Source organism: Camelina sativa, chromosome 9 (genome assembly GCF_000633955.1).
Source record: "Camelina sativa cultivar DH55 chromosome 9, Cs, whole genome shotgun sequence".
Classification (NCBI taxonomy): Eukaryota; Viridiplantae; Streptophyta; class Magnoliopsida; order Brassicales; family Brassicaceae; genus Camelina; species Camelina sativa.
This window is the reverse complement of record NC_025693.1, coordinates 21369569-21382751: the sequence shown is the minus strand read 5'-3', so window position 1 is coordinate 21382751 and position 13183 is coordinate 21369569. Positions and strand designations below refer to the sequence as shown.

The 13183-nt window shown below is 39.3% G+C and overlaps 2 protein-coding genes and 1 pseudogene across 2 annotated transcripts; 2 read left to right on the top strand and 1 right to left on the bottom strand.

Moving 5' to 3' along the window:
• On the bottom strand, positions 124 to 3354 carry LOC104715533. Its single transcript, XM_010432929.1, has 4 exons — positions 2242 to 3354; positions 1354 to 2049; positions 1210 to 1302; positions 124 to 1095 (listed from the first exon to the last, which is right to left on the bottom strand). The coding sequence occupies exons 1-4, from the start codon at positions 3352 to 3354 to the stop codon at positions 124 to 126; spliced, it is 2874 nt and encodes a 957-aa protein (XP_010431231.1).
• On the top strand, positions 8315 to 10377 carry LOC104715532 (annotated as a pseudogene).
• Positions 11906 to 12699, top strand: LOC109126460 (cysteine-rich receptor-like protein kinase 38). The gene is made up of 3 exons (XM_019230017.1): positions 11906 to 12051; positions 12126 to 12237; positions 12325 to 12699. The coding sequence occupies exons 1-3, from the start codon at positions 11906 to 11908 to the stop codon at positions 12697 to 12699; spliced, it is 633 nt and encodes a 210-aa protein (XP_019085562.1).

The window sequence follows — 13183 nt, the reverse complement described above, 5'->3', positions numbered from 1 at the left end:
ATTATATTACCAAAATGGAACTTGAGGTTTACAAGAGTTTAATTAGAAACTATAGCCCTAAAAAATAAAAAGCTATAGGTTACAAGTTATATAATTAGATCGAAACTAATGGCCGGAACTGATTCATAGTAAAACATGGGAAAGCCATTTGGATAGCAGTCCCTTGCATTGTTTAGAGTGCTGGTGAGCAAGCAGAATGTCCCGAGTTGTTCTGTCGAGAACCCGAAACAAAACAGCAGGGGAGGTTAGAGGGCCTCTGTGGCATCGTGAGTTTCTTTCTTTCCAAATCAAATAGACCGTAGCTTGGGTGACTAACTTCTTCAACGTAGAAGGGAGGGCTTTGGAGTGACCTAGGAGCCAGTGGATCATAGTTTGCCAGTCCACAAACATGAGCTGCGGAAGTCCCAGTCTAGGCAGAACCAAATGCCAGATCTGCAGAGAATAGCTACAGTGGAGAAACAGGTGGTCTCGAGTCTCAACCCCATTAGAACAAAGAGTACAAACTGGATCAATGTTTGTTCCCCAACTGGTCATACGCACTTTAACAGGGAGCATGTTCATGTTAGCAACCCAGAACGTGAAACTGTGTTTGGGAATTCCACGCTTAAACCAAACCGCTTTATACCAGACTTTGGTAAGGGCCGAGGGACGCAGAGCTTCCCATGTGATCTTTGTGCTGAAGGAATCCTTCCTGCTTTCCACTGGTCCCCAAGTGTATAAGTCCTGGCCTGACGCAGCAGAGGGAGGGTCCATCGAAACAAGAACATTTCTGACTGTTTGGAGCAAATGGTGTCTGGTCCTTGAAGACGGAAGTCTCCAACCAAAAGAACTAGTACCTTGAGCCACAGTAGCATCTCTAGGGATACCCATAAGTCTCGGGCCATCCTCTCCAACAAAGTCAATCAAAGGACCTAACTGACTCCAGTTATCAAACCAGTAGCTTACTGTTGCCCCATCCCTCACTTTACAACCAAGAAGAGCTTTTACCTGGGGCTTCAAGGAAATTAGATTTTTCCACATCCAAGAAGCACCTTGACCGATCTCTGTGGTCCAGAAGTTACTACTCTTTACCATATGTGCCTTCATCCAAGCTACCTACAAGGATCCGCTATTTGTGAAAAGAAGCCAGATCAACTTGAGATTTAGCGTGGTATTCCAAATCCTGAAGTTTGTAAGCCCGAGGCCTCCCTCCTTCTTAGGTAAACAGACCGTTTTCCAAGCAACTTTAGCTGAGGTCCGCTTCTGAACATCGCCAGACCAAAGATAAGCATTGCACATCGATTCAATTGCTCTCAAACATCCCTGAGGCAGTGTAAAAGCAGAAGACCAAAAGTTTACAGAGCTGTAGATTACCGCAATGATCAGTTGAAGTCTACCAGCAAAGGAGAGGGCTTTCGAGGCCCAAGAGTTGAAACGAGCTCGAATATTATCGAGAAGTGGAGAGTAGTCGTTTTTTCTGGGCTTGTGGTGGCGGAGAGGCATCCCTAAGTATCTCACTGGAAAAGATCCTATAGAGAAGCCTTGCTGCTGCATTTGTGCCCTGAGATTCTCCGGAACTCCAGCAACAAACAGGGTTGATTTGTCTCGGTTCATGCTAAGACCGGAAAGAAGCTTGAACTTCTCGAGAAGTGAAGCTATTTCCTGCAGAGAATCAGCACTTCCATTAAAGAAAATCATGAGGTCATCTGCAAACGCCAGATGGGAGACAACCGGGTTGATTCCAAGGGGGTGATAACCAATCTGTCCTGAGGCAAACTTGTTCGAGAGCATATTGGAGAGTAGCTCCATAGCAATGACAAACAGAGCAGGGGACAGAGGATCACCTTGACGAAGTCTTTGTCCTCCTCTGAAGTGCCCACATAACTCACCATTGATGTTGATAGAGAAAGAGGTGGTAGTAATGCATTGCTCCACCCATTTGAGAAAAACAGCTGGGAATTCAGCAGCTTCCAGGATTTTCAGAACATACTCCCACTTCACACAATCAAAAGCCTTTCTCAGATCTACTTTCAGGAGCGCTCTTGGAGAGATATTAGACCTACCAAATCCCTGAACCATTTCAGAAGCCAAGAGAATATTTTCAACAATTAACCTGCCTTTGACAAAAGCCGATTGCGTGTTCGAGATCATTGATGGGAGGATACTCTCCAATCATCCAGCAATAATTTTGGAGATGACTTTGTAAATAACATTACAACAGGAGATGGGCTGGAAGTTTGTTATTTTATCAGCCCCAATGACCTTAGGAATCAGACTCAGGGCAGTGGCATTTAGCTGCTTGAGAAGTTTACCTGATCTGAAGAATTCTTGAACAGCTTCAATAATGTCATTTCCCAAGATATCCCAAGCTGCTCTGTAGAACTCACCAGTGAACCCGTCAGGACCTGGAGTTTTGTTTGTAGGCATAGAAAATGCTACATTCTTGATCTCCTCCGCAGAAACAGCTTCAACTAAAGCTTCAGCAAGATTAGCACTCAGTCTGTATGTAGTATACTCCCGAATCTGGTCTAAGTCTGTAGAGGTAAGAGCCTGAGGTTGTCCTCCTAATAGGTCCTCAAAGTAGGACACACAATGGAGTTTAATATCTTCTGGTTTGTGAAGCCTCTGTCCCTGCTCATTAACCAAATAGTGAATCTGGTTGGAGGCTCTGCGAGTGGCTACCATGCGGTGAAAGTAGGCAGTGTTAAGGTCACCGCACTCAAACCACTTGATTCTTGCCCTCTGAAAAAGAAATTTCTCCTCTGCAGTTGTGAGGGTCAACCACTTCTTGTAAGCCTGTTTCTCCTGGGCAGCTGCAATCAGCAAAGGATTATGTAGAAGGAGGACTTGACAGTGGGTTAAAGCCTCCTGTGCTTCACGAGTGCGGTTTTCCAGATCAGAAAAGTGCTCGCGATTAAGATCCCTTAATTCCCCTTTTAGAGCCTTCAGTTTCTTAGCTAGAGAATACTTTGCTGATCCCTGAATCTGAAGAGTATGCCAAAACGAAAGAAGTCTTGGAATAAAATCTTCATGATGCAGCAGGTAGTGGTTGATCATGAAATGCCTTCGACCCCTCTGCCTCTGTCCAAAATATATAATTGCTAGACTGTGGTCTGAAAAGTCTGGTTCAGCAAAGTGAGCGTAGGAGATGGAGAATTTGTCTAACCATTCATCATTTATGAGTACTCTGTCCAACTTTTTTGCTATGGGATTTTGATCTTGATTGTTCCACCAAGTGAACTTGTTCCCTCGGATAGTAAGATCCCGTAAACTCGCATAATGAAGACATTCTCGAAACTCTTCCATACCTTTTCGAATCCTAGTTCCTCCAGAAGAGTGTTCTGCTGGACTCAATGTTTGGTTGAAATCACCCATTACTGCCCAAGGTCTAGTGTTAATCAAGGTGTCCCTAGAGAGGGAACACATCTCCTCCCAAAGCTGTTGTCTCCTGTATCTACAGTTGACCGCATAGACAAAAGACACTACTATTTCTGAATCCTCATGAGGAAGAGAAACAATACAGGTCACCATTTGATTAGATTTGGAATGAATAGTAACTCTCACTGATTGATGCCACACAACCCAAATTCTGCCAAGCTCTGCAAACTCATAGTTAGTCTCTAACTGCCAACCCGCAAAAGTAGACTGAAAATACTTCTGAGACTTGTGCTGCCTAACACGCGTCTCAAGTAAACTACCAAAAACCGGCTTATACTGCCGTAGCCATTTTTTAAAACTTCTCCGCTTATACTATGATTAAAACCTCTAACGTTCCAACAAAAAATATCGACTTTTACCATTAACGGGATGATTTAGGTGGTGGACCCTTCCCTGCGGAAGCTTTCTTTCTGCGTTTCTCTTGCTTGGACATCACCTTGATGAAAAGTGCGTTGTCTTCCGGATTATTATCTTCTTCCGACGGGGTATCAGAAGAAGAGGATTCCTCTAATGGCTCAGAGTCTGAAGAGGAAGGAGCAGAAGAGGTGGTAACACTTTTGGGAGCCCGATTCTTGTTTGTGGGATTCATACTTGAGCTGTCAAGACCAATATCCAGTTCCAGGACACCACCTAGATGAGCGGGAGGTCCCTGTTTACAGCTCGACAGGTCGTTCGAATCCTTCTTAGCTTGCTCTTTACGCCTTCTAGAGGGATTTTTCCTCTTTGGTCGAGTTATAGATTCAGCAGGAAGATTAATGATCTTCTTCCTCCGGGGACAGTCTTCAGTAGGGTGGGTTGTTGAGTTGCAACGGGTACACAGAATAGGTGCTGTCGGACATCTTTTGATAGAATGACCCACTTCATGACAGAATTCACATGTGGGAGGGAGCCAAGGGCTTGACACCTCAATCCTACAAGTTTCTCCTGACTCAAATTGGACGTTGACCGCCTCTGGTAGTGGCTTAGTGATATCAACTATGGTGAATACCTTAGCAACTTCCAGGTCAGTGAGATTGAGCGTAGTAGGATGGCAGAAAACTGGGTGGCCTACCATTCCTGCAACATGTTCGAGGGCTTCCTCGGAGAAGAATTGAGGAGGGACTCCTCTAAGTTCAATCCAGACAGGAGCTTCAGTAAGCTCAGGCATAGTAGGAGAGAGACCAGGTTCCCAGTCAGCAACAAACATACTTTGGTCCTCAATGTGCCAAACCCTCTGAGATAACACCTTACGACGAGTTTCTTCACACGATATTCGGATAAGAACCGATTTAGGTCCTTGCTTGGAAATCGTGATATCCCGTTTTTTCCGGCTCCAAATACCGTTTAGAATGGCGTATAGAGCTCCTTTGGATGGGAGATTGCCGTGGAACTGCCCAATGATGAATTCCTTCTATCTATTCTGATTTCTCTTAATTACCTCATTAGGGATCTTAACACATAGCTCCCCTGTCTCCAAGGTAAAGGGGGTCCCTTTTCTTTCCATTTTACCTGACGATCCAACGAGCATTGCTTTCCAGTTGGCTAACGCTGGGCTAGCGGTGGTATCCTTGGCCGGAGCGAGCATAGGGTCCGAATTCTGAGTTCTTGAACCACTTGAGGTCGCAGGCTTACAGATCTGGCCGACTGAGAACCTTCCAAGATGGGGTCCTTAGTTGAAACTGGGGTTACCCCCCGATTAGCGGCCGGATCTACGATGGGGGCATGGGAAGAGGGAGGGGCGATATCAGGGGGAGGAGCGGAGGCAGGTTTTGGAGGGACGAGAGTTGAGGAAGTGGAAAAGGAGGATTTGCGAGGTGAGCGTTTTTTCTTGGTCATTAGGGGGGGTTGCCGCCGCCGAGATCGGCAACGGCGGCTTAGAAGGAAAGGGTTTTGGCAATCGCCTTTTCGAGAGAGAGAAAAAGGTATTGTTTTGTCTAAAGTTTTCAGTATGTGTTGTTTATTAAGGAATCTTTGATTTTGTAAGGAAGCTTATGTAATTGGAACTGAGTTATAGAAAAAACAAATATCACATTATCTAGCTTTATTAATCTCTATATGTTCTTTATCAAGGAATCTTTTGATATTTTTTTTTTGTCGTTGGGTAATTAGAGAATCTTGAATCTAATTGGAACTGAAATCAACAAGAAGCGAATTACACATTAGCTCGGACGCGACAGTTCTCTACCTCCTTTATTTTCGAAATTATGGGATCGATTTTTTTTTGTTTTTTTTTTGTTTGGTAAAAGGTTAAGATTTATACCAAATTTTTTGTTTTCTCAGTACAAAAATAAAAAGAGAAAGCTAGAAAGGGAAACGTATACAGCCAAAATAAGAAGTTAAAAGGGAGGAAAAAGAAACTGTAGCTCCAGGTAAGGAGAGCAGACGATCACGGATTGTACGATCCACCCTGGGTTGAACCACTAGAGGAGGAGACGAAACGTTGGTGAAGAGCCTAACATTCCTTTTGCGCCAAATAAGATAGCAGGTGACTTCAAGAACGAGTTTGATGATGGTCGCAGCGTTTGGGTGCGGATGTTGCACCACTTGAAGGATCCAGGTGGAGATAGAGCTTAAACCCGCATGAGGGGATGATATAATTCTGCCTGCAAACACACTCCAAACCTCCGAAGAGTAAGCGCATTGGAAGAAAAGATGATCATGACTTTCAATCCCATTAGAACAGAGCACACAACTTGGAGAGACATTGATCCCCCAATCAGTGGTGGAGGTAGAGAAGGATTAAGGGTGTCATATGACACCCATGAAATTATGAATTTTAGTTTAGCTTTTATTAAATTAATTAATTGGTAAATGTCTATGAAACCTGTTGACACCCTTCTAAAAATTTGTTGACATCCCTCAAATAAAAATAGAACTCTCGCTACCTCTTTCATGTCTCTTTTTCTATTAAGTTTTTATATAATTTTAAGATATTAACATATGATCATTGGACATTTTTGACAAACTATTGGGCTTAGCCTTTAACAAAATCTAAATCGATTGTATTTTTGTATCATTGTATGGATAAAATGCCTTCAAAAAAAAAGCTGCCTAAACATAATTATAAGTTGATTAGAAAAAAATCCCTAAAGCATCACCATCTTTAGAATGTTTCCAAAATATGAGTGAAAGTAAAATTTATTTTCAGAAATTTTTTTGTAATACCACTTTTTAATATATATTTTTTTTAAAAATATATATTACGACACTCATGAATAATTTTTCTGGCTCCGCCACTGCCCCCAATTCCTTAGCCTGTCTTTGGTAGGCAGCCTTCCCAGAAAAGCAAGCCAGGTTATAAAAGAGTAATGCGGCACTGCTTCCTTAAACTATACTGTCTTACTCCACGGTACCACAGGAGAGTGAGACCTTAGTAGCTCCCAAGTTTCTTTGGAAGAGAACTTCTGAGCGAAAGACCCTGACAGCCTTTTCCAGGGGTACATATCAGCCCCTTTGTCATCGTTTGGTGGAGATATAGATGTGAGAGTTGCCATGAATGATTGCTCAGAATCAGATCTCGCAGCCGGCATCCGCCTTTCTCCATTTCTTACTGCCTCTAATACGATAGTGTTTCCCCTTATCCGCAGTTGTCTCGGTCCATTTCCTTCTATGAAGTCAGCCAATGGACCAAGCTCGCACCAGTTATCGTACCAGAAAGAAGCGCTACGTCCATTACCAATCTCACAACGCAAAAACTCCTTTAGTCGAGGCTTGATTTTTTTTTGTTTTTTAACACGAAGTGTGAGCATTTACAAACGTCGATAGGTTTATATAAACGTATGGGTATAAAATGTTTACGTTTGTGATGATGTATGTGTGTTACAATTCTTAGTTCGTCAGTGTTACAAATATCTAACCCCGAAAATAGCCTATAAATATAATTTCACTCTGCCAAATTACCCACTTAATTTACAATGCATTGTCCACCCGAATAAATACGTATAGACTGTATAGTATATGTGAATTATTTGAATATATATCGTAAATTTAAATAATCTCGTCTTATACACCTATATGTGATTACTGTGTTGGTGTTTGAATATCGCAAACAAAGTCTGGTCCCCAATGAGAGTCAGCCTAAAGTTCGTTCGAACTAGTTAATCCAGTTGACATGGTAATGGTTGTAGATGTGTTGACTCTGACTTGATTTGCGTAGACAAAAAATAATAATGTAAAAATTACAGTCGTTACAATCTCTTAATTCGTAAAGATGATAATAAACTATAAGCTAACAAACGAAATAAGAAGTAGGACTAGCGTTAACTTGTAAACCATATTTCACAAGCTTTTGTCTATTGTAAAACACCACCGTCTCTTCTTTTTATTATTGAACCGGCACTTTAGCAAGTGCTCAAGCCCTCATAACAAAAAGAAGATCAAAGCCTTTTATCTGTTATAATTAAAAAAAAATTTGGCTCAATTTGTTTACCCTAATAATTTATTATGTGCTTATATATTAAACGAAGAAGTACGCATCTTCTTTAAGTCGACCAAAAAAAGAGAAAGAAGCAATGATCGTCGTGTTGGTGTGTCCGTGACTCCGTGTGTGTGTTTTCAATTTTTCTGCTTCACATCTTCAGTACATCAGATTCTTCAAACCAAGTAAGTTTATTTGATACAAAACTAGATTTTGTTTTATAATAATTTTTTAAAAAAAAATTATATTTAGAAATAAAAATTCCAGTACATGGTTTTACTTTATGTTTACAATTTTTTTTCTAATTTTTTTCAGACAAAACAATGAATACTTTGAAAAACTACTATAAAAGAAAAGAACGATCTACACCTCAGAGTGAACTACCATCTACACCTCGCAATGAACCACCATCTCCACTTTGCAGTGAATCAGATGATATTGATTTACCTTGGGATCCTGCTGATCGAAAAAGAATAACAGATTATCATCCGAATCAAAGAGATGAGGTAATTCGAAAATACTTGATTCGAGGTCCTTGTCAACCTCGTCGGCATACTTATAAACAAACATTGATAGGAAATACATTGAGGCGATTTAACCCAGCTTGGTTTGATCAATATAGAAATTGGTTAGAGTACAGTGTGAAAAAAAAAAAGAAAAAGCTTTTTGTCTGTCTTGTTACTTGTTCAGAGATAATGCTGGTAAATGCGTAAAAAGTGATGCATTTACAGATGGATTCTGTAGGTGGAATGATTTCAAGAGTTTTTCAGGACATGTGGGAGGTGTTGATAGTTTTCACAACAATGCAGTTATAAAGTGTGAAAACTTGATGAAACAAGGTCAGTCTATTGAGCATGCTTTGCATAAACAAGACGATATTACAAAAAATGAGTATCGAATTCGGTTGAATGCTTCTGTTGATGCTTCAAGATACTTATTGCAAAAAGGATTATCTTTCCGTGGTCATGATGAATCAGAAAATTCTATCAATAGAGGAAACTTTGTGGAACTCTTGAAGTACACTGCTGATCAGAATGAAGTTGTGAGTAAGGTTATTTTAGATAATGCTCCTGGAAATAATCAGATGAAATCTCCTAAGATTCAGAAAGATATTGTGCATTGTTTTGCAGAAGAGGTAGTCAAATATTTTATTGAAGAAATTAATCATAATGTTTTCGGTTTGCTGGTGGATGAATCTGCTGATGTTTCCGACAAAGAGCAAATGGCGGTAGTGTTTCGATTTGTTGATAAAGGTGGGATAGTCAAAGAGAGATTTATGAGTATCACACATGTGAGTGAGACTTCTGCAACTTCTTTGAAATTTTCTATTGATGATTTGTTTGCTAAATATGGACTGAGCATAAAAAGGGTGAGAGGACAAGGGTATGACGGAGCAAGTGACATGAAGGGCGAGTTCAATGGATTAAGATCATTAATTTAGAGGGAAAGCACATCAGCATATTATGTTCATTGCTTTGCTCAACAACTTCAATTAGTTGTTGTGGCAGTTGCAAAAAAACATTTTAATGTTGGCGACTTTTTTGATATGATTTCTCTGTTACTGAATGTAGTGGGAGCCTCATGCAAAAGGAAAGATATGATCCGAGAGAGTTACAGAAAAAAAATTATGGAAGAAATTAATAATGGTGAAATCAGTATAGGAACAAGAATCAAGAGATCTCTCTTCAAAGACCAGGGTATACTCGTTGGAATTCTCACTACAGAACTCTATTGCGGGTGATTCAGTTGTTTTCTTATATCATCAAGGTGCTTGAGTACATTGAGAATGAAGGCGCATATGACTTGAAAAGACGTCAAGCTCATGGTCTCCTTGATTACTTTCATAGCTTTGATTTTGTGTTTTATTTGCATATGATGATACATCTTTTAGGACTCACAGATACCTTGTCAGTGGCGCTGCAAAGAAGAGATCAAGATATTTTAAATGCTATGTCATTATTGAAATCAACTAAGAGACAACTCCAGTTGTTTAGAGATGGTGGGTGGAATTCTCTCATGACGAAAGTTTATTTGTTTTGTGAGAAACATGAGCTTGAAAAGGTTGAGATGGAGACAGATTTTGTAGACTCAAAAAGACGAAGTAAAAGACAGGAGTATCACATATGCATCATTACAAGGTCAATTGCTTATATTCTGTCTTGGATTTGCAGCTTCAAGAATTTAACGACCGCTTTAATGAGGTGAACACTGAGTTGCTTATTTGTGCTGCTTCTCTATCTCCCATCGATGCATTTACTGAGTTTGATCTCTCAAAATTGTTGAGGTTATCTGAGTTCTATCCAGATGACTTCAGTTCAGGGGAGCTCATTTCTCTTGAGCAAGAATTATGTATCTACATTGATAATGTTCGACATGATGAAAGATTTTCTAATTTGGAGAATCTTGGAGACCTTGCTAGAATATTGGTGGAAACACGAAAACATATGTCATATCCCTTGGTTTATAGGCTTTTGAAGTTGGTTTTGATTCTACATGTTGCTACTGCAACTGTTGAGAGATGTTTTTCAGCCATGAAGATCGTAAAGACATATCGACGTAATTAATCAGATTGGACATCAATTTTTGAATGATTGTTTAGTTTGTTTTATCGAGAAAGATGTATTCAAAACTATTACAAACGAAACTGTGATGACAAGATTTTAAAACATGAAAGATCGTAGGATGCTTTTACAATTTTTTTTAACACTGTAGGATTTTTTTATTTATATTAAAGATGATTTTTTTCTTTATGTTTTGACCTGGGTTAACAACATTTCTGGGTCGGCCACTGCCCCTCACGCTTAGGGAAACTTAAACGAGCTTACGAGGGTGCAAATAATACAATATTGATGGGCAAATCTCGACGTAATCTAACTTAATTAGCCCATATAAAGTCTTGTTTTCATTAATTACAACTGTCGAAATTAAAGTGTTAAAATTAGGAGATGAGAAGCTTAACCTCCCCAAGTGGTGAGTGTGTGTGACTGTGTTCTGTCTTTTGGCCATGCCTAAACCCTAACATGTATTGCTTGGTTTCGATTTCAATTTTTTTTTGTTTTTTTTCAAATTCTACAAACGGTAACACTTATTTAATGTAGCTCTTTTGAGATGGTGGATATTCTGACCTAATCATATAAGCTCGATCGGTAACAAAATCTCATTTGACGGAAACATTTATTTAATGTAGCTCTTTTGAGATGGTGGATGTTTGTACATTGGCATGGAGTTGTCAACTTATGTGATACATATATAGTCACATAGACTGGAACAGAAATATCGTAGGATAGATGGACGGTAAGTTTGTAAATCTTTTCGTCATATGATAAAATGGATTGCTATAATATCGCAACCCCATATGTCTTACTCGGTTGCGAACGTCATTGGCTGTGAGTACATTTTGTATGTAAACTATAAACAAAACTAGGATACAATGGACCTTGGTTACCTGATTATTTTATCTAATCTTTAATAATAAAAATTGATAGAAGATTATTGTATCAGTCAGTCGCCTTTTATTTCATCATGAAAATTATTGGCAGTGAAAATAAGATATATTTTTAAAAATATATATAAAATTTTATAGATAGAAAATTAATAAAATATATAGTAATTCCAGCTTTGTTACCATCTTTATACTAATATATACATTGCTGTATACAGCTCATGCATAAAAAGTTTTTCCAAAAGAGTTGCACATAGAGTCCACATATATTGTTAAACATATTAAGAAAAAAAGCTACTTAAAGATAAGATTATAAGAAAATCAAGAGATGTGGTGGTGAAAGGATAAAAAAATTAATTTAAAGATAAGCTTGGTAACGAGACCATTCATGCTCATTGGTAAAAATTTACTGTAATACTAATTAGTATTGATTTTCTCGTTTTTATACTATTAATTGTCAATTAACATTTTTAGCCAACATACACGTCGAATAACAACTCCTAAGATTACAGAATCACCCCCACATGTTGTAGTATTATAAATATGCCCAAGCATTTCCTCTATCACTCATCATCATCAACACTTCATCTTTCACTAATCATCCTTAGTCCTCTTAATCACTTCCAGCCTTCAAAATGAGAGCTGGAGTAATGGCTTTCTCAAACTGCCCTTCTTACAAGAAGTCCAACGAGAAATTCAATTTCAGTATCAGCAGGGAATTGCTTCTCAACCCAAACGATGTCTCAGTGGGAGAGATGATTGGAGAAGGAGGCTACTCCATCTTATACAAAGGATTGTATGTCCCATCTCTCTCTTACTTTAATTAAAAGTTATAACTTATTTCGTATGTTCTTTATAATGATTTTATAGGCTCAGAAACCGATTTCCCGTTGTTGTGAAGATAATGCAACCAAGTGACAAAAAGAAGTTTCAAAATGAAGTCCTGTTACTATCCAAGATGAGAGATGCCAACATTGTGAAGGTAAAAAATGAAAAAATTTATTAGTTATGTTGGTGTTTTATCATTATAATAGTGAGAAATTAAACATGGTTTTTGGTGATGGTATAGTTTGTTGGAGCTTGCATAGAGCCGCAACTGATGATAGTTATCGAACTCATGGAAGGCGGCACTCTTCAGAAGTTCATGTGGAGTTCTCAGCCGAAACCTCTTGATCTATACTGTATTATACTTGAATGTTGCTGGGCACATGATTCAGATGCAAGTCCTGAGTTCAAGGAAATTAGGCTCTTGTTGACAATCCTGTTAACAGTTTTGACCTCAGATGGTAGTATTGACACACCACATTTATCGGATGAGGAAGCTTATGACAGTGATATCGATGAGGATTCGGAGACCCCTCCTAAGGAGAAGAAGAAGAAAAAAGTACTGGTGAAGATGATGCGTCCTTTCGTTAAGATGTTTAGGGCTTGTTACAAGCCATGATCATGTTATTGTGTTTTCCATAAAAATAATAGAAAGGGGGTACTCTTCTTGACCTAAGTATTTAAACCCTCTCTTAGGCTTTTGTTTCTCCTTAGACTTGAATGAAAATAAAACTTTTTTCAAGAGCGTTTCTTGATCTTATCTCATCCTTTCTCTAGTTCAATCCGGGATTGTTCTAAGGAAGAACCCAAACAACCTCAAACCGGGTTTGCCATTGTTAGCGACCGTATCAAGAGGAGAGCCAAATCTCTTGTGTCGTCATTCAATCCATTTTCTTCTCCATCGTTCTATCTCTTATCGCTTCCACCATCGCATCTTACCATAACCACACTTAGCCATTTTCGCATCCGTTCGTTCGTATCGCATCCGTCCGACCGATAGAGGCTTCATGACCGTTCTATCAAACGGCTCGTTGGAATCTCGTCAAACTTCATTTCTCTCATTTGAATCTACCCTAGATTCAAAACCTCAAGCCTTGTCCGAG